An 18,966-nucleotide genomic window follows, 5' to 3' on the forward strand; every position below is an offset into this window, starting at 1 on the left:
CGTCTGGACACATTTCTTGTGTTGAATGATTTTTCTTGCTTACTTTGTCGCTAGGATCATCTTTTTCCTCGCTGTCTGTTCTTTCTGTTCCATATGCTGCCTGGCAAGATGTTCTCCTACTGCCTTGGCTGGGAACTCTGTTTCGCAAGTGTAGCCAAAATCCCTGGCCAAATGTAAGGCTTCCCCTGGAGGCAGACAAAATGGGTCAATCAGTTTATACAAAACTTTTTTTTAAATAATTTTTTCAGCTATATATTTAAAAAACAAAGTAAGAACAACAGGTTACTGCAGTGTGAAAACATCCTTGATCTCAGTTACTCCAGCGTAACTGAGATCAGATTCTGGCCTCTTGGCCCTGCTATTATTTATAGCCCAGATATGGGGCACTGTGTAGGGGATGGAGAGTCACGGTGGCCACTCTTCCAGCCTTTCAGTTGGAATAGCAGCTCTGAAAAGGCTGCAGTGAAGTCCTGCTGGTGAGAAGATGGATTCCATCCATCTCACCACAACTGCTGGGTTCTTCCACCATTCCCTGGAGTCTGATTACTGAGGCTTTGTGCGGTTGGGTAGTGGATTTCACTGCAGCTGCATATCTTTGAATTTTCCTTTGTATGTTTATTGAATGGGTGGGTTTCCCCAGTTTAATTTCCAGTGAAACCCATCTTAAGTGAGCAGCCCAGGGATCAGCAAATACCAAGAGGTGGGGCCAGATTCCCTGAACCTGCCGGAGGGAAGTGTCAATTACACTAATACCTCTTTCCATTTAGAGGGTGATGCTGTTGTCATCTTCCTTAAGTTTTTTTCTGCTACAGGAACAGCTTCAATTTCCACATGCAAACCCCCCACTGTCTGCCTAAATCAGATTGTCATACACCTAACAGCATGTCTGAACCAATTAAATGCATGCACTGATCACGTGACACTCATTATGTGACATAAGTCAACATCGACTTTTGCAAGCACAATCTGTTTATGGATGCTCAAAACCAGTGGTCCTCAGCCTTTCCAGACTACTGTACCCCTTTTGGGAGTCTGATTTATCTTGCGTACCTCACTTACAAAATCAGACATAAAAATACAAAAGTGTCGCAGCACATTAGTACTGAAAAATTGCGTATTTTTTCAGTTTGTCTGTATGACATTTTAGTTTGTACTGACTTCGCTAGTGCTTTTTATGTAACCTGCTGTAAAACTAAGCCAATATCTAGATGAGTTGATGCACCCCATGGAAGATCTCTGCATACCCCTAGGGGTACGCATATCCCTGGTTGAGAACCATTGCTCAAAAACATATTTTGCCTCGTATTTTAAAAGCATTTATTCTGGATCCGGAATGCAAGGGTATACTCCTGAACTGAACAAAGGAAATGCCCCAGCAAGCTAAACATACTGCTGAGTTGGAAAAAGGAAACTGGTTTCTACTATTTATACAGCACCTAGCGTAACAGAACCCTGATCTTGCCCCTTTAAAGCTGAAGGGCTGATTACATAATGAGCCACATCTGGGAGAGATCAGGATGACTGCCCTATAAAGAGCAGCAGGAGGCTGCAGTGAAGGGGGGAATGCTCAGGGATTAAAGACTTCTAGGGATGATCTGGCGGTAGCAGAGAGTCCTGGGAGTTAGGACTGTTGGTAGGTCTACACTGCAATGTAAGCCCATGTTTGAGCCGGGGTTCAAGGCTAATACTCCCTTGTATCTACACGTACAATTGCACTAACCCAGGGCTTGGACTCAGTGTCCTGAGTCCAAACCCGAGTCAAGCCAGGACCCAGGGTCTGAGCCCTATTGCTTTGCAGTGTAGCTTCAGCACTCCTTGACTCAGGCCCTGGGAGTCATCCGGAAGTATCCCACAATTCCATGGCACAACTTCCTTAGTCCTCTCTGTGACACTCTGACACCCCAATATTCGCCACTGTCATGTAATTAGGATATGCCTTATACAAAGCGTGCCTTGTGAGGTGCCATTCTAAAAGTCTTGATCTGCTAGACAGTAATATCTCGTTGGATTGTATGTGTTATCATCGTATACGAAGTTATGAAGTTTGGTAATGTCTGTGTAGCTGAAGCATGTCCTGAGGTTGAAAACACCCACAAGCAGCCTTTCAGGTATGACAGTAAAAAGGCCAAACGATGTTAATGGCTTACTAAGGAAATGCACACAAGCACAAGGATTACCCCAGGAACTGTGTACAGTAGAAACCTCTCAGAGAAAGCACTATACAATGGGAACTGTTTGACCCAGGTCACAGCAAAAGAGCTTTCCAGCAAGTGGGGAGAAGATATAAAAGGGGGAAAATGACATTATGGGGAGTCCTCACTCTCCCTACAACAACACACCTGGAAACATCTAAGAAACGAAGACTGAACTGTGAGAAGGGGAAGTGATAGTCCCTGGCTAAAAGGATCTTTAGCCTGTGTATGAAAACCTGGGAAAGCCAAGACAACTTGTGCCTTAAGAATCTGCCAGACTGTTTATCACTCAGGGTGAGAATTTGCTAATTCATATCCTACCTATCTAGTGTGTTAAGCTCAGTTTGTGGAGTGGGGGCATTATTTACTAAGGTAATTTGCTTTATTCTGTTTGCTATTCCTTATCATCACATAAAATCTACCTTTTGTGGTTAATAAACCTGCTCTTTGTTTATTCCAAAGCCCAGTTTGTGTAATTCATAACTGGGGTGGGGGGCAAAAACCTGTGCATCTCTCTCTCCACACTGAGGGAGAGGGCGAATTTCAATTAGCTTACGCTGTACCGTTCTCTGTGCAGCGCAAGACAATACAGTTCTGGGTTTACTCTTCAGAGGGGGTGTGCATTTGAGTGCTGGGCAATGCCTTAGCTGAGCTCTCCCATGCAGAGTTGATCTCAGCATCTATGTGACTATAGCTGCAGCTGGGTGTATCTCTACCTGTGAGTGAGCTGGAAAGAGACTTGAGAGCCAGTCACAGCAGTACAGAGTAAGGGGAACCCAAGCTGGTGGGACAGGCTGGCTTAGTGGTATCCCAGTTCCAAGTGGCACCCCAGGGGGAACACATCACACTCTCTATCCCAACAATCTGCAATCCACTCTATTGAAAACAGAAGCTCCCCTGCTCCCACACTTGGCAAACGGCAGTAGCTCAGGTCAGCACTAACCCATTCAGTTCTGATCACCGATTTTCAAACACACTATCAGTCAGAGAGCCTCCTGGGTTTGCAATGGAGAGCGAACCGATCAAACCTTTTGCAAAATGAGCTGTTTCCTGGTAATGTGCAGAATGGGCAGTAAAGTTTTTCCACAATGCACCACAGTCCTAGGGCTAGAGCAGCTGTATTTTAGGGTGGCCACTGAAGGGACTCTGGGATAGGTTACTTTGACTCATGTCTGCACACTGAACTGAGGACGCCAGAACCCTAGGTTCGAGCATGGCTCAGAAAATTTTTAACCTGGGGTAAAATACAATCTAGATGCTCAAGCCCAGGGTTCCCTAGAATGGATCAACTGACTCGAGTCCCATTAATCCTCGGCTTACATTGCAGTGTAGACATACTCTGAGACTCCAGCTAGGAAAGTCCTGGGAGTGGCCTCCCAAAACAAGAAAGGCTCCAGGCAGCAAGGCCTGGGAGAAGGAAGAGAAACCTTTGTTTGTGTGGAGTACTTGCCACGTATGGAGGGTACATGGGAAGCGGCAGCCATGTTACAGGGCCCAGAATAATAATGTTAGCATTTGGATAACATTTTCAAATACATGCAGGCGAATGGAAAGCAAATGTGATTACAATTGCAAATACTGTTCACCAACTGATTGTATGTATATTGGACCACTGCTGAGTACATAGCTGTGTTGACACTTATGCCAAGGTGATTATAGTTTTGAATTTTATATCTTGAGTTGGGACTCCGGCTCTGTTTGGGTGCTACTTCAGTACCAATTAGGTGTAATGACATCTAATCTATCTATCTATCTATCTATCTATCTATCTATCTATCTATCAAAAGGTATGTGTATATATGTTTGCATGTGTTGTGTGCATATATATTCACACACATGTACACATAACTTTAAAATTATGTATTTGCTGGAAAGAGAAAACTGATGTCGATTTTATATAGTGCTTTACTGAGACATGGCATGTGAAAAGAGCTTTCTATGTTAAAATTTCGGGTTCTAAATATTGTCGCCTATAGGATATGATTCTTCATACACCCTCATTGTTGAGCAAACCTGAGGCTTTGTCCCAATACCAGCATGCTGTTTCTTTAGATGCAGCTTTTATTATGTTTTTATATACATGCCAGTGTTGCACATTATTTTGATTAGTGCTTGAGGGAATTCTTAACTGTACAGAGCATCGAAAAATGAGAAACATATTGCATGAAATTTCACTTAAAATGTTTCCCTTTTTTCCCATCAAAATTCTCACAAAAAATATTGATTGGAAAATAAATGGAAGTTGAGCTGTATCAGGTCTCTTTTTACATCTGCTTATGATCTTGGTGATGTCACCTTGGTTTCTTCCTTTCCTGGCTTGCTATTGCTTATTTCAGTGGAGTACTAGTCCCTCCAGATGGATGCTAGCTTCCCATTAAAAACCCTGCATTTTCCAATCAATTGCCCTGTTTAAACACAAAAAATGACTTCATTGCTAATAGACAGAGCATTTTCCTGAGTCAGAGACAAAAGACGGCATCAGAGACCATTCGTTATTTCCCTTTAAATCTGGGCCACTGCCTTGTTTACAGCTATAGCCGGCACTGAACGGCAACACGTTCCTATAGCGCTTGACAATTGACCGGGAAGATTTGCATGATTGAAAGGGACAGTTGCTGAGGTTGAGCTGACACAAACAACTCTGGAAAGCCCCACTGGAGGGACCAGGCTGTGTACCTTGACAGGCTTCTGATGGCAGGTGCAAGGAGCAGCGTGAAGCTCTCCTGGGCCTAGCCAAGACTGAGGGATGCTCCTATCCAGAGTGAAGGAAGGGGCAGTGTCCCAGGAGGGGAAAGCTCTGGATCTGAGTCTCCTCTCCTCCTTGGCTTTACCTCCATCTGATGCTACTATCCAACAGAACTCCTATGCAAGGAATAGAGGTGGAGGTGGATGTTGTCTTTCCACTCACCAGATGGGAAGGAAGGAGGGAGAGATGTGAAAACAAAGGCTAAAGAAAGGGATAAGAAAGAATATGATGTTTTATATCAGTGCAGACAAAAGAGCCGTTTTCCCTGCTGACCTATTTACCAGGAAGTGCAGCGCTTGGAAAGGGATACTGAAGAACTGATCATTGAAAAGATATGTGTACAGTACAATAAAACTGGTGTCTTCGTGGGGTTTGGCAGAAAAAATCCTGGGTGGTCTTTTTTTAAGCCTTGGATTTTAAAGTCATATTTTGCTTTGTTTAAAGTTCCAATTGTTTGATAGGTTTCAGAGTAACAGCCGTGTTAGTCTGTATTCGCCAAAAGAAAAGGAATACTTGTGGCATCTTAGAGAATAACCAATTTATTTGAGCATAAGCTTTCGTGAGCTACAGCTCACTGAAGCTTATGCTCAAATAAATTGGTTAGTCTCTAAGATGCCACAAGTACTCCTTTTCAATTGTTTGATAGTCACTCTTGGATTTTTCACCTTGTGAATCATAGAATCTCAGGGTTGGAAGGGACCTCAGGAGGTCATCTAGTCCAACCCCCTGCTCAAAGCAAGACCAATCGCCAATTTTTGCCCCAGATCCCTAAATGGCCCCCCTCAAGGATTGTACTCTCAACTCTGGGTTTAGCAGGCCAATGCTCAAACCACTGAGCTATCCCTCCCTCAAATCACACTATGGCTGGCTTTTTCCCTTCTGTGGGGGAGCCCCTCCAAGAAAATGTGATCTCTGCACTCCTGCATGCTTCCTTCAGCCCACCCCAGGGCTCGACCCCAGGAACGTTGGCTGTAAGAGGATAACCTGCTACTCTGTGAGCTAAAGGACTAGCTTGGTACTGTTGCAGACTCATAAACCACTTATCTAAACCAGGCCCTGGAAGGGACAAAGAGCTGCATTCTGATGCGGGCTGCACTATAATGATGTCCTAAGTCGGTGGGAGATTGTGCCTTTGCTGTGGTAGACCTAGGTGTGGATTTTACTCTCTCCTGAAATCTATCACATTCAACCAACTTGGTTTATTTGTTTCAATTTCAGCAAGGCCACATGAAAAGAACTCCTAGCCCTGGCGCTAAGTGCCCTTGACACAGAAGCGGAAATACAATTCGATGAAAATGCAACCAGCTGGAGCAAACTAGCCTCCCTCCTCTGCACAAAAGAGGCCACAAAAAACAACATTTCCCTACTTCAGCTTCCACAAAAACCACATCCTCGCTCGTGAAATGCACAGAACTTCTGCAATTAGATGAGCTGTGTGAGGGGCCCCAAAGATCAACATATTCCGTCAATTTCACACCTAGGGAAGGGGAATAGTGAATTTCTAAGGACTTCATGGACAATTCCCGGCTGGTGGCTCTTTCTGTTATGTACCCAGAGAGCTCTTCCTCAAGCAACTCTTCTCTCCTCTTGTAGGCCTGGTTTGACATAAGTAACTTGCCTCATTTTTAGTGGGCATAATTGGGAAGGCGAAAGAAGGTTACGTTGTAAATAGGGGCTTGACAAACAGTATGCTGGAGTCTGGGTATCTGTGCTAGCTAGCTAAGGTAAGCAGCAACACCCTGATGTCAGGGACTATGGACAAGATAAACATGGAATGTAAAGATCAGGTTCCATGTAAACAGCACACGGACAGAGCATGCTGTACAGAGATTGATTTCTGCAGAGTAACCAAGCCATTCCAAAAATGTGTGATTTAATGTACAGCAAATGTAATATGATGTGTAAATGTATATAAAGGAAGAGGTTGTTTGTGTAACTTTGGACACGTGGTACACCCTGTACCCACCTTCTACGACTGAGTCTGATCAACTCAGTGTCATTTTGCTCTATTCCAAATAAAGGTACCCAAGTGATGAAATCCAGAGTTGAACTGAGTGCTTTGGATCCCAGAGAACTGGATGAAGTGGTCTCTCAGAACTGGGCAGGATGTTCTGCATAAGCCGAATGGAAAAGGTTTTGGAGGGAATCCCAACTCCTCTATAGCAGCATGAGAAAGGCAGCCTCTCAAGTAGGCTGATCTCAAGATATTTAGGGCTTTATAGGTCACAGTCAGCATCTTAAACTCCACCTGGAAACTAACAGGCAGCCAATGCAGATCCTGGAGCACTGGTGTAGAACATTCATTGTGTGATGCATGGCTTACCAACCAGGCTGCTGCCTTCTGCACCAGTTTCCAAGTTGATTTAAGTTGTAGCCCCATATAATGCACACTGTAATAACTTAATACTAAAGAAAGGAAGGATGGCCCAGGGGTAAGGGGGTAGCTGGAGATCCAGGTTTAATTCCTTGCTTTCCTACAGATTTCCTGTGTGACCTCGGGCAAGTCTCTATGGTTTTCTTCCTCATCTGTAAATTAGGGGAAATAGCACTTCCCTATCTCTCAGAGGCGTCGGGAAGGCAAATACATCAAAGCTTCTGAGATGCTACAGAAATGGGTGCCGGATAAGTATGATAGATGTGACAAGGGCATGGGTGACGGCTGTGTAATCTATATGATCATGTGAGAGTTTAACAAGGCACCCAGATTTGTAACTTGTCTGTCAAATGTGGCCAGTATAATCCTTCCCAGTTCCTGGTGTAAGCATGTTCTATTTCCCTGGAGGTCTTGGGGACAGCTTCACCAGTAGCATAAACAGGTTTCACTTTGATTGTAAAAGGCAAAGAAGTGCAATTTGTGCTAATGTGGCATTCAGGGGGCATGCAAGGTGAGTGTGACTTATGTGCCACCAGAGCCAGGGGAATACCTCAACATATTTGCCAGGAACATTTGTTCAGACAGAAACTTGGATTCACTTTGGCTTTGTTCCCACCCCTTTGGCGTTCACTTTCTATCAGTATCCCAGCAAACCAGTTGAATAGCAGGAATGCTCAGGCAAACAGCTAATTTTAAGCAGGCATTGGCCAACAGTGAAGTTTGCATCACAAACATGAGTGCTAATTCTGGAAACCTGATTCTTAGAGGCTCACACTCTTCCAGCAGTCAGAGAACAGAACCAACACCCAGGGCTTGATAGTGGCTTTGTCACTAGCCCTGAGTAAGGGGCAATGGGAAGCTCACACTGACTCTTGCAAGTTGCAACCCCTTCCCTGTTTTCCCCCTTACTGCAGGAGGGAAGTAATTTGCTACTGACTTAGCCCAGAATTAAATTACTGCTTCCCACCATTGCATGACCAGCTGTGCTGGCAAGCAAATTGGGGTAGGAGTAGGATGTAACCAAGGCTCTGCCAACACCCTGTACCTCTTTGCCCAGACCCTGCCCACCTACCGAGTAAGTGGTCACGTAGCTCTGCCTTACTTCTGTGTGTCAGTACCTATGGTCTGGGTAGCTCATAAAGGAGTGTAAGGTTTGGGGTGGTTCTTACTCCCCATGTGGAGGTTTATATTCTAAGGCATTGTCTATAGTAGGGATCTATCCTGATTACAACCAGCTGTGATCTGGGCAAATCTGCAATGCAGACTAGGCCTAAACTGCAGTCTAGTCATATGTGCTTAGTGGGCTTGAACACACGAGGAGCTAGGTCCCTTCTGCCAGGTGCTGCGTGTTCTCCACTCCCACACTCGTGCTGACCATTCCATTGTCCCCTTTTCAAACCCGAGCTGCCCTGTTTACTTCTGAAGGGACATGTAGGGTATTATCCTGCCAGGTGCTGAGCTCCCACTACGTCAATGGGAGCTGAGAGTTCTCTGCACCTAGGAGGAGATGTTCCTCACCTCTCCGGGGCACAGAGCTGCTCACGACCAAGCTACAGGCCAGCAATTATCAGCAGGGAGTGTTTGTTGAATGCCTTTCAAACTGCAGATAAATCCTGGGAAATCTTAAGCAGCTCATGGGCAATTCTAGGTTTGAAAAAGGAATTTTTCTCACAAAAATTCTTTGTTGAAAAATGTGTCCCCTTTGGGGGGGGGGGATTTTCAATATTTTGAACCAGCTCTAGGCAATTCATGAAGAGACACACAAAAAAAAGGACACATTACCAGAGAAGTAGTCCCATCCGTAGAATGGGTATAGAATCCTCATCTACCTCTGTCATACATATAAAGGGAAGGGTAAACCCCTTTAAAATCCCTCCTGGCCAGAGGAAAAATCCTCTCACCTGTAAAGGGTTAAGAAGCTAAAGGTAACCTCGCTGGCACCTGACCAAAATGACCAATGAGGAGACAAGATACTTTCAAAAGCTGGGAGGAGGGAGAAAAACAAAGGGTCTGTGTCTGTCTGTGTGATGCTTTTGCCGGAGACAGAACAGGAATGGAGTCTTAGAACTTAGTAAGTAATCTAGCTAGGTATGTGTTAGATTATGATTTCTTTAAATGGCTGAGAAAATAGCTGTGCTGAATAGAATGAATATTCCTGTCTGTGTGTCTTTTATGTAACTTAAGGTTTTGCCTAGAGGGATTCTCTATGTTTGAATCTAGTTACCCTGTAAGGTATCTACCATCCTGATTTTACAGAGGTGATTTCTTTTTACTTCTGTTAAAAGTCTTCTTGTAAGAAAACTGAATGCTTTTTCATTGTTCTAAGATCCAAGGGTTTGGGTCTGTGGTCACCTACGCAAATTGGTGAGGATTTTAACCAAACCTTCCCCAGGAAGTGGGGTGCAAGGGTTGGGAGGATTTTGGGGGGAAAGACGTGTCCAAACTACGTTTTTTCAGGAACCCAGATAAAGTTTGGTGGTGGCAGTGGAAGTCCAAGGGTAAAATAGTTTGTACATTGGGGAAGTTTTAACCTAAGCTGGTAAAAGTAAGCTTAGGAGGTTTTCATGCAGGTCCCCACATCTGTACCCTAGAGTTCAGAGTGCGGAAGGAACCTTGACAACCTCACAACAGCACGGTGACACTTCTTTGATTAATGGGTGAGATTCCCTGGTCAGAAAGTATCCTATAAATGTGAAGGGAAGCAAGGTCTAATGAATAAGCTATTGAAATGGGAGATGGGAGACCTTGAGTTTTAACTCCTGTCTCTGCCAGTGATTCCCTCATGAACTTAGGCAAGTCACAGTGCTTCTTTGTACAAAATGGGATGAAGATATTTAAATCTAGGGATGGAAATTGCATATTGATGCAAATTATTACATAGACAAAGATGGGCGAGGTAATATATTTTGTTGGACCAACTTCTGTTGGTGAAAGGGACAAGATTTCAAGCTTACTCAGAGTTCAGAACTTGTCTTTCACCAACAGACGCTGGTCTAATAAAAGATATTACCTCACCCACCTTGTCTCCTTAATATTCTGAGGCCAACATGGCTACAACACTGCAAACACATTATTACATGACAGTATTATTATATTACAATATTACAAAGCCTACCTTCAACCAAGGAAGTCAGAAGGGTGACATTTGCTGCTTTCCTTCTTCCTGCAGGCAAATTCAGTCCCAGTCTGTCCAATTTTTCTCGCAAACAGCGCCCCCCATTCTTGGATTTTGCTCTGTCATGAGAGAATGGGATTAAAAAAATCCCACCCTGATTTATTCACAGATTCAGAGACTACAATGCCAAAAAATCCCATTGTAATCATCCATTCTAACCTCCTGTATAACACAGGCCATGCAACTTCTCCAAAATAGTTCCTGAAGAATATCTGTGTATTCATTTTACTTGTTTGTTTATTACATGCCAATCTAAAATTTCCATTCACCCTTTTTGCTAATCTAGGGTCTATCCCACCACTGCTGATGTCAATGAAAAAATCTGTCAGGGCCAGATCCTTATTCCCTTACTCACACTGAGTAGTGACTTACTCTACAAGTGGTCTCATTGAAGTACCACTTGGGTAAGGTGATATTCAGCATGGGTACGGTGATCAGAATCTATCTTTAAATTACTTAGTTTCAGCACAGTCCTGAACAAAGGGTTTCATATAAACTGTGCCACCCTAAAAGTAGCCTTGTGAATGGAGCTGGACAAAATTTGTCAGTTGAAAGTTTTTCCAGTGCAAAATGCAGATTGGGTGACACTGAAATGTTTTGTGAATTCATGTTGATTCCAACAAATTGTTCTTTTTGAAATATCCTCACCTCCAAAAGAAATCCAGGCAAATAGACACAGTGTTTTTTGATGTTTTCTACATGACATGTTTCAATTTTCCTGTCCGAAATCACATTTTTGTTTCAAAATGTTATTGAATGCTATTTTGAAACATTTCGAAAATATTTTAAAATGGTCAATATTGAAACAAAACATTCAATTTTTGTCAAAATGAAACATTTTGTTGGGCCTGAAACTAACATTCTTTTTGCCTTTTTGCTTCTCTCAAAATTTTTAAAAAAATGGTTTTGGTCTAACCTAAAATGATATATATTTTTTTTACTTTTTAAAATCTCCAACAAATCCAAAAACCTGTTAGTCACTCAGCTCTCCCCAAGAGACGCTGAGTACGTCTACACTGCATCGTACACCTGGATCTGTGGGACCCAGGACTCAGTGTTTCCATTTCTGCACTTGAGCATCCACACTGCATTGTAAACCTGGGCTTACACCTGCTGGACCCACAGCTGTAGTAACATGTCCATGCTTCAGTACACAAACTTTCTTGCTTGGGTCTGTGGCTTGACCTGTGTCCACACTGCAAAAGGACAGGGCTTGGACTTATCCCCCACAGCAGAGACCTAGAAGCCAGGTGCTGAATCAGACAGATTTGTGTGTGGGCAGAAGGGTGGTTGGTCTCAAACCTGAGTCACCCCCCAGGCTCACTATGGAGTATTGACATACCCCTTGCACACACCCCTTTGAGTCACAATCCACTCCCATTTCCCCCTGGTTGTGTGAGATGTAATAAGTTATTTCATTCTTTTTAGTAGATCAGCTTACTGCTGGTTGCAAACCTAGGCAGCTCTTCTGGCTGGTGAGTGGGGCAGAGGGGAGACAAGACCCTGCCCACTGGCTCTCTTCTCTCTACCCCTTTGTCCCAGAGTGGGGAGAACTGAACAAGTAGGGCCTGCTCACTCCATCCTGGCTGGAGTCAAAATCTGACTCCCTCGTATTCCCTCAAGCAGCTAAGTAAGGGCTGTGACTAGGGCTTGCCGAAAATTTCCCATCAAATTTTTTTTTCAACAGGAAATTAGTTTTTAGACTAAATAATTTTTTCCACACAAAGGGTCTGCTTTCCATGGAACATTTGGTCTTGCCAGTGAAAAGCTGATTTTTAATTTTTTTTAATGAAAAGTCCATCTTTTTCTGCAGAAAATGTTGATGAAAAGAATATTTTTCTTTGTTTTCACTGAAAGTTTCCTCAGAACCTGCCACCCCCCCCCCCCCCCCATTTTCTGATCTACTCTACCTATGATGATCTAGACAAAAGTCTGCGAGGAAAAGAATGACAGTGCTAACTTGACTCTTCTACACCTGAGCTCAACTTACCTTCTCAAAATGCCTCCCAAGAGCGAAGCATTGAGGCATTCAGGTGGAGAGAGGCGCCTCTTTACCTCCGCAATGGTCACTTTGTATTTAGAAGTGGAGCTGAGTAGAGACAAGCGCCCGGGAACAGAGCAAAAAAGATCTGTGGGGTTAACAACACAGGTACCACCTACAAAACAAAAGACACATGCCTTAGGTTAGAAGGCGGAATCAAAGTATGGTCTCTGAAATGGTTTTCTTTGCTTTGACAAATACAGGCACAATTGTGCACTTTTCTTTCTTTCTTTCTTCTCACTCTACAGTTTTAAGTTTCTTCTCACTCTACAGTTTTAAGAAGACTTACTAGATTGAAATCTAATAGGCAGGAGAAATGAACCAATTTTTTAAAAAAATCATAAACTTTAAAGCCAGAAGACCCCATTATGATTATCCAGTCTGATCTGCGCAAGACTGGCCATGTAATGTCAGCAAGGGGTGCTGGAACAATTTTTTAGTGGGGGTGCTGAGAGCCATTGAAACAAACTGTAAACCCTGTATATAATGGAAACCACTTCAAGTCACGGGGTGCGACAGCACCCCCCGCACTCCTAGTTCCAGCACCTATGACGTCAGCCAGTGATTCCTGCATGTAGCATGACAACAAGTTATGGCTGAACTAAAGCATCTGCTTTAGGCAGCTAGTCACGATTTAGAAACTCCTCAAGTGATAGAGAATTTACCCTTGGTGATCTATTCCGATGGTAAATTACCCTCACTGATAAAAAAACTGCATCTTAACGTTTACAACAGAGTGAACAGGAACATTGGTATCCTATTTAGTCTAGGAGAAATGGTCATGTTACAATTATGGTTTTTTATCTGAATGGTTCCAGAGGTCTCGGAACCCTCAAACACTCTGCCTTCCATTAGGCACGCTCTTCAGCTGTGTGTCACCACAGCTTGGCTGGAGACAAGGAAGCTACACTGATTTATCCCCAGATGAGTTCTGGACCTATTTATTCCTTGCAATTAACATCTGTTTGTCCTGGGCCCAGGTTATCTACAAGACCACCGAAAGCTTGGAGATGAAGAATGTGGTCAACAATTCTGTTTCTCAGGCACAATGGAACTTTCCACCATAAGGATAAAGCTCGTCTGTGTATATTTTACAAATAATGAGACTGTACTGAAATTAATGAAATGTTAATATTTCTCTCTCTCTTAAATTAAACCCATATGTGCACAAGCAGTTTACACTGAATAAATCATTATTAATTTAATATGAATATATTTTGGTCCCACTTTTGTTTTCCTTCCCTAACCTGAGCTTATTGAAAACCTTGTCATTAATCTGTGGTTGTAAATACCTTACAACTTAACTGTTTAAAAACACAGTTACCATGCAAAGCAATCCCATTAATAACAATACAGAGGGGGAACATGTATGGGAAAAAGAAAAAGTCTTCTTTTCTTCAAAACAAAAATCAAAAAAGCTAAATTCATTAAAAAGAATGCTGAAAACCAGATGCAAATTAGAACATCGTAAAATCTGTTGCATATAATTATTGCACTATATTAATTATTCATTAATACTGCACCACGGAGGAGAGGGGAGTTTCACTGTCAAAGATTGCTCCAAAAATAGGCCTGAAGGAGCAGGCAATCTTCTTTGAAGTCCTTACTCACATGAATTATCCCATTGGGGACTAATGGGAATGAGGACTGTGGGACTGGACCCTACACCCAACGGAAGAGACCAAGAAGTGGCAGTAAACAAAGGGAGAGGAGGAAGGAATAGGAAGGGAAGGACAAGTACAAACAACAGTGAAAGATCATAGGTTGTGCTTCCTGCTGCATGCATATATTTTTAGCTTCCAATTCTTTTTTAGTTAATATATTAAAATGCAGAGATAAAGGTGAGAAGCGGAGGTCAGCGGTGAAAGGCCTGTTTGTGCATTATTTCCTATGAAATAGCAATGACAGCAACTAAGGCCAATCATTACTCACCTTTAGAAACATAGTTATTGGTACAGAACAGCAAAGGAATTGTCCTAGCTGATAGCCAACTGCAGGCAGTGGGCAACAGCTGAAATAACTGAGGACAGGGCAAAAAATTCTAAACCTCTCATGAGTTTTAGGTCTGATCTTGAAAACCCTGGCTTGCATGAGTAGTTTATCGCTCCCTTCAGTAGTTGTTAGGGACCAGATGCTGCCACTAGTATTCATGCTTACCCATAAAAAGTCAGTACTCAACATGAGTAAAGTGGCAGATTGTGAGCCACTTACACACACTGGTGAGCAATTATTCACATGAGTAGTCCCAGTGAGGTCTGCTAGGATACTTAGAGAGTAAAGGTTTCAGAACATAGTCCTTTGTGAGTGGTGCCATTGAAAAAGGTGCCAACAGAACTACCCCTGCTAGCAAGGTACTGACAAATAAGTTTTTGTAGGACTGGGCCCATTCACTATATAACTCATCCTGCAAACCATTCCTTACTTATGCAAAGAGACCTTTTGACTACAATGGGGCCACTCTCAGGACAAAGCATTATCGAGATGGGGAAGCGTTTGTAGGATCATATATGGCGCATAAGCTACGACTGTGGAATGCATCGATAAATGTGATTATTAAGTTACCATATTTCTTTATCACATGACTTTGTCTTCTTATTTGTCATCGTCATTACTATTTCAACAAGTATAACTGTACAGAGGAAACGGGAAAAAAAGATATCTATAATTTGAGGAACAAAAGACCCAACTGAGGAACAGAAGATTCTGGGCCCAATCCTTCAAGGTATAGAGTGCCCTAAGCTACCATGAACTTCACTGGGAGATGAGGGTGCTGCTGAGAAGCTCCTAGAAGGACTGGGTGCTTTAATAGGGAAAGGGTTTTTTAAATTTTTGCTGTGATATTTTGAGGCCCAATCCTATTCCCACTGAAGGTAAAGAGGAAACATCTCCTTCCCATAGACTTAAATAGGAGCAAAACTGGCTCCTTTGTGCTGGACTCTGCTTTGACTTTGTTCCCTCACCCCGGTCCGACCATCGCCTCTTGAAATAGCACTATCAAGAGTTGTGCTAAATAGCCAACAAATTAGCATTACAAGGAAGTAAGTGCAAGCTTTGGGAGAGTATTTGTACTTTCTGCTGCTCTTTGCACCAAATGAACTATTTCAGTGCAAAACACTGGCCACCAATAATGATAAATGCATCAAATAATAATAGTGGGTACAGCAGTGGACTCCACTAACTTACTAGAAACATGTCAGTCCTGTCAACACAATGAAAATGTCAGTAAATTAAGGTGCAAAGACAGGTTTGTGGATTTTGGTTTTAATTTTTTCCCTTTCATATTAATAGAAGATGTACATGATAATATAGTGTAGTGGAAAATCATTTAGATCCTGATTCATTTAAACACATGCTTATCTTTAAATTTCACTGGCATACTTAAAGTTAGGCACGTGATTATGTGCTTTGTTGAATAGGGCACGTGTGTCCATTTATCAATAGTTCTGTGTTCTGAGATGCCTTCCTCCCCCTCTCCCCCCATTACTTAAAATGCTGTGAATTAATTCTTTGTGTTTTAATAGAAAACAATGCTATTGCTTTGTCAGAAAGGTGAGACATATATTTCTACTGCTGTCACTGCATTGTGATTTCATATTTTTCTGGCCTGTAGTAAATAGCATGTGTATATAAAGGGCTTGTCTATAAGAATCAACATAATCCACGAGAGTCATCATCGAAGAAATGGGTTTTTAAGGAGATATATCTGGGATTTATCTTATATAAACAATTAACATTAGGTTCTGCTCTTTTATTATTCTATTATTTATGTCTACAGGTGCCTTTAAAATGAATGTCTGGGTTACAATTCATGACACCTTTCAGAATGTTTTTTTTTTTTTACCATGCTCTGAAAAGCTGACAAATTTGCAGTTTATTACAAAATGGAGAAATGGAAATCCTTATGTTTTGTTAAGTAATAGAAGAGCTGTCAAAATAGCTACTAATGAGTGATTTATTTTCCACATTTCACCTCTTTTTCTGTTTATGAGTCATTGTGGGCAATTCAGAATTTTCTCAGAATTATTCATCAAATTATTCAGCAATTAATCTCTGTGAAGAACTGCTGCTCTGTAGTTTATTTGTGAGCAGTTCATTATAAATGTTCCAAATTCCAGCTGTGTTGGTTATTTGTGACTGGACAGATTGAATGTATATAACCTTTGTGATCAGGTTTCTTACATTTATGAGTTCAAACTGTGTGACTGTCTCTCATAGTCACTTAAAATGTACTGTTTTCATGTACATTTGTGCAATAAACTCATTTACAGAATATTCATGTTATCTAAACACAAAAGGGGCATGAATGCAACAGAAGTGATTTTATTTTATATATATACCAGTAAATAATCAGAGGATTTTTTTTGAGGTTTTCGCCCAGCTTTAGGTCCTGACCCAGAAAAGAATTTAAGCACCTGTGTAACTGTAAAATCATGAGTAATATGGCTGAGTTCAGTGGAAACTGCTGAGTTGTTAATACTTTGGAAAACCAAACCACTTAAGTATAGGCCTAAATAGGTCATTAAGAACCTAACTTTCGGCACCCATGTTTGAAAATCTTGAGCTAAGAAGTTAATTCAGATGAAGTAGGAATGCCCCTCTAATGGATGCAAAACAAAATAAACAAAGGGACAGGTGTGCTTTTGTTAGTTTTGTTGTTGTTTGTCCTCCCCTCACTGGCTTGCAGGAACACAACTGTAAAGATTTCTACAGACATGCACAAAGGGAAGACACTCAATGGAAGGAGGATGAGCGCTTGATCAATCATAATGCCAACATCATGCAATTATACTGAAGGGATTTGTGCTTTATAATGAGAACATAAATCTCATTTTAATGGTATGGGCTCAAATGCAAAATGTTCAGAGATAAAAGAAATAAATCAGTCTATTTCTCTTTCACATAAATAAAGCCTAAGCATTGTTAGAGTTTGATTTGGTAATTTCACCTGTCTCCCTGTCAAATGTGTCATAAGGGAGCAGAGCTGTCTAAAAGAACTCCTAAGACATTAAGTTTTTTTAAAAGCAGAGATTCCCAGTTAACAGTCTTTTAGCAGATGTTACAACTCTTCATCCTGCCAGAGATTTGGGGAAATGTAGGCAGGGTTTTTTTGGTGGGTTTTTTTTTGGGGGGGGGGGTTAATTTGGCTTGCTGTGTTTTGTGTATGTGCTGATTTTGGCACGCTATATTGTGTTTTGTGTTGTGCTGTGTGTACTCTCCCGGTGTGTATGTGTGTGTGTGTGTCTGGTAATCAGACTTCGGTACGCTGTGTGGTGTGTTTTGTGTTCTAAGTGTTGCGCTGATGAGATTTTGGCACGCTGTGTGGTGTGTTTTGTGTTCCCTGTGTTGTACTATGTACTTTTGTCTTGCCTTGTGTTGTCTTCTGCACGCTGTGCGTCTCGTTTAGACTGAGTGCTGCTGGGCGTTGTGCTAGTCGGTGTGCTCTCTCTGTTGGTGTGTGGGTGGGTGTGTGGGTGCGCGTGCGGGTGGGAGGCGTTGTATTTGACAGATTGTATGTGTGTGTGCTGTTCTCGCTGTGTGTGTGTGTGTGTGTGCGTGGCGCGGGATGTGCGACCCTCTTCTGCGGAGGTTGTGTGGGGGGCGGCTTGCTTTGTGTGCTGCTGGTGCGTTGCACCGATGGGTGCGTTCTGCCCTTGTGCGCAGATCTGCTTGTGGTGTTCTGTGCGCTGGGCGACGTGTGCCTTGTGGTTTGCGCCCTGTCCCAGGCTACCCTGTGGGTGTTCAGTTTGTGTTGCTTGCATTGTGCGCCGGTGTGTGCCGTGAGTATGTGTGTGTGTGTGCTATGGGAGTTCAGTTTGTGTTACTTGCATTGTGCGCCGGTGTGTGCGTGAGTATGTGTGTGTGTGTGTGCTATGGGAGTTCAGTTTGTGTTGCTTGCATTGTGCGCCGGTGTGTGCGTGAGTATGTGTGTGTGTGTGTGCTATGGGAGTTCAGTTTGTGTTACTTGCATTGTGCGCCGGTGTGTGCGTGAGTGTGTGTGTGTGTGTGCCATGGAAGTTCTGTTTGTGTTACTTGCATTGTGCGCCGGTGTGTGCCTGAGTATGTGTGTTTGTGTGTGCTATGGAAGTTCTGTTTGTGTTGCTTGCATTGTGCGCCGGTGTGTGCGTGAGTATGTGTGTTTGTGTGTGCTATGGGAGTTCAGTTTGTGTTACTTGCATTGTGCGCCGGTGTGTGCGTGAGTATGTGTGTTTGTGTGTGCCATGGAAGTTCTGTTTGTGTTACTTGCATTGTGCGCCGGTGTGTGCGTGAGTATGTGTGTTTGTGTGTGCTATGGAAGTTCTGTTTGTGTTGCTTGCATTGTGCGCCGGTGTGTGTGGGTGTGAAGCGACCGCGTGTTTCAGCCATCCACAGACAGGCCGGGCTGAAGCTGTTGCCTCGCGTTACGAAGCACAAAAGCCCCCACCCTTGACACGAAGCAGA

At 42.8% G+C, this 18,966-nt stretch overlaps 1 protein-coding gene across 2 annotated transcripts in view; it reads right to left on the minus strand.

The window, feature by feature from the left end:
• Positions 1-18,966, minus strand: part of TFAP2D (transcription factor AP-2 delta) — a gene marked incomplete at its 5' end in the record, with an annotated part of 54,246 nt that overhangs the window by 25,072 nt on the left and 10,208 nt on the right. For both annotated transcript variants that reach the window (XM_084622324.1, XM_084622323.1), the window contains 3 exons: positions 44-185; positions 10,428-10,546; positions 12,478-12,643. In XM_084622324.1, the coding sequence (XP_084478450.1) occupies positions 44-185; positions 10,428-10,546; positions 12,478-12,643 (427 nt within the window). The remainder of the gene's footprint in view (positions 1-43; positions 186-10,427; positions 10,547-12,477; positions 12,644-18,966) is intronic.

Source organism: Lepidochelys olivacea (genome assembly GCF_965140295.1).
Source record: "Lepidochelys olivacea isolate rLepOli2 genome assembly, chromosome: 3".
In the NCBI taxonomy this organism is placed as follows: domain Eukaryota; kingdom Metazoa; phylum Chordata; order Testudines; family Cheloniidae; genus Lepidochelys; species Lepidochelys olivacea.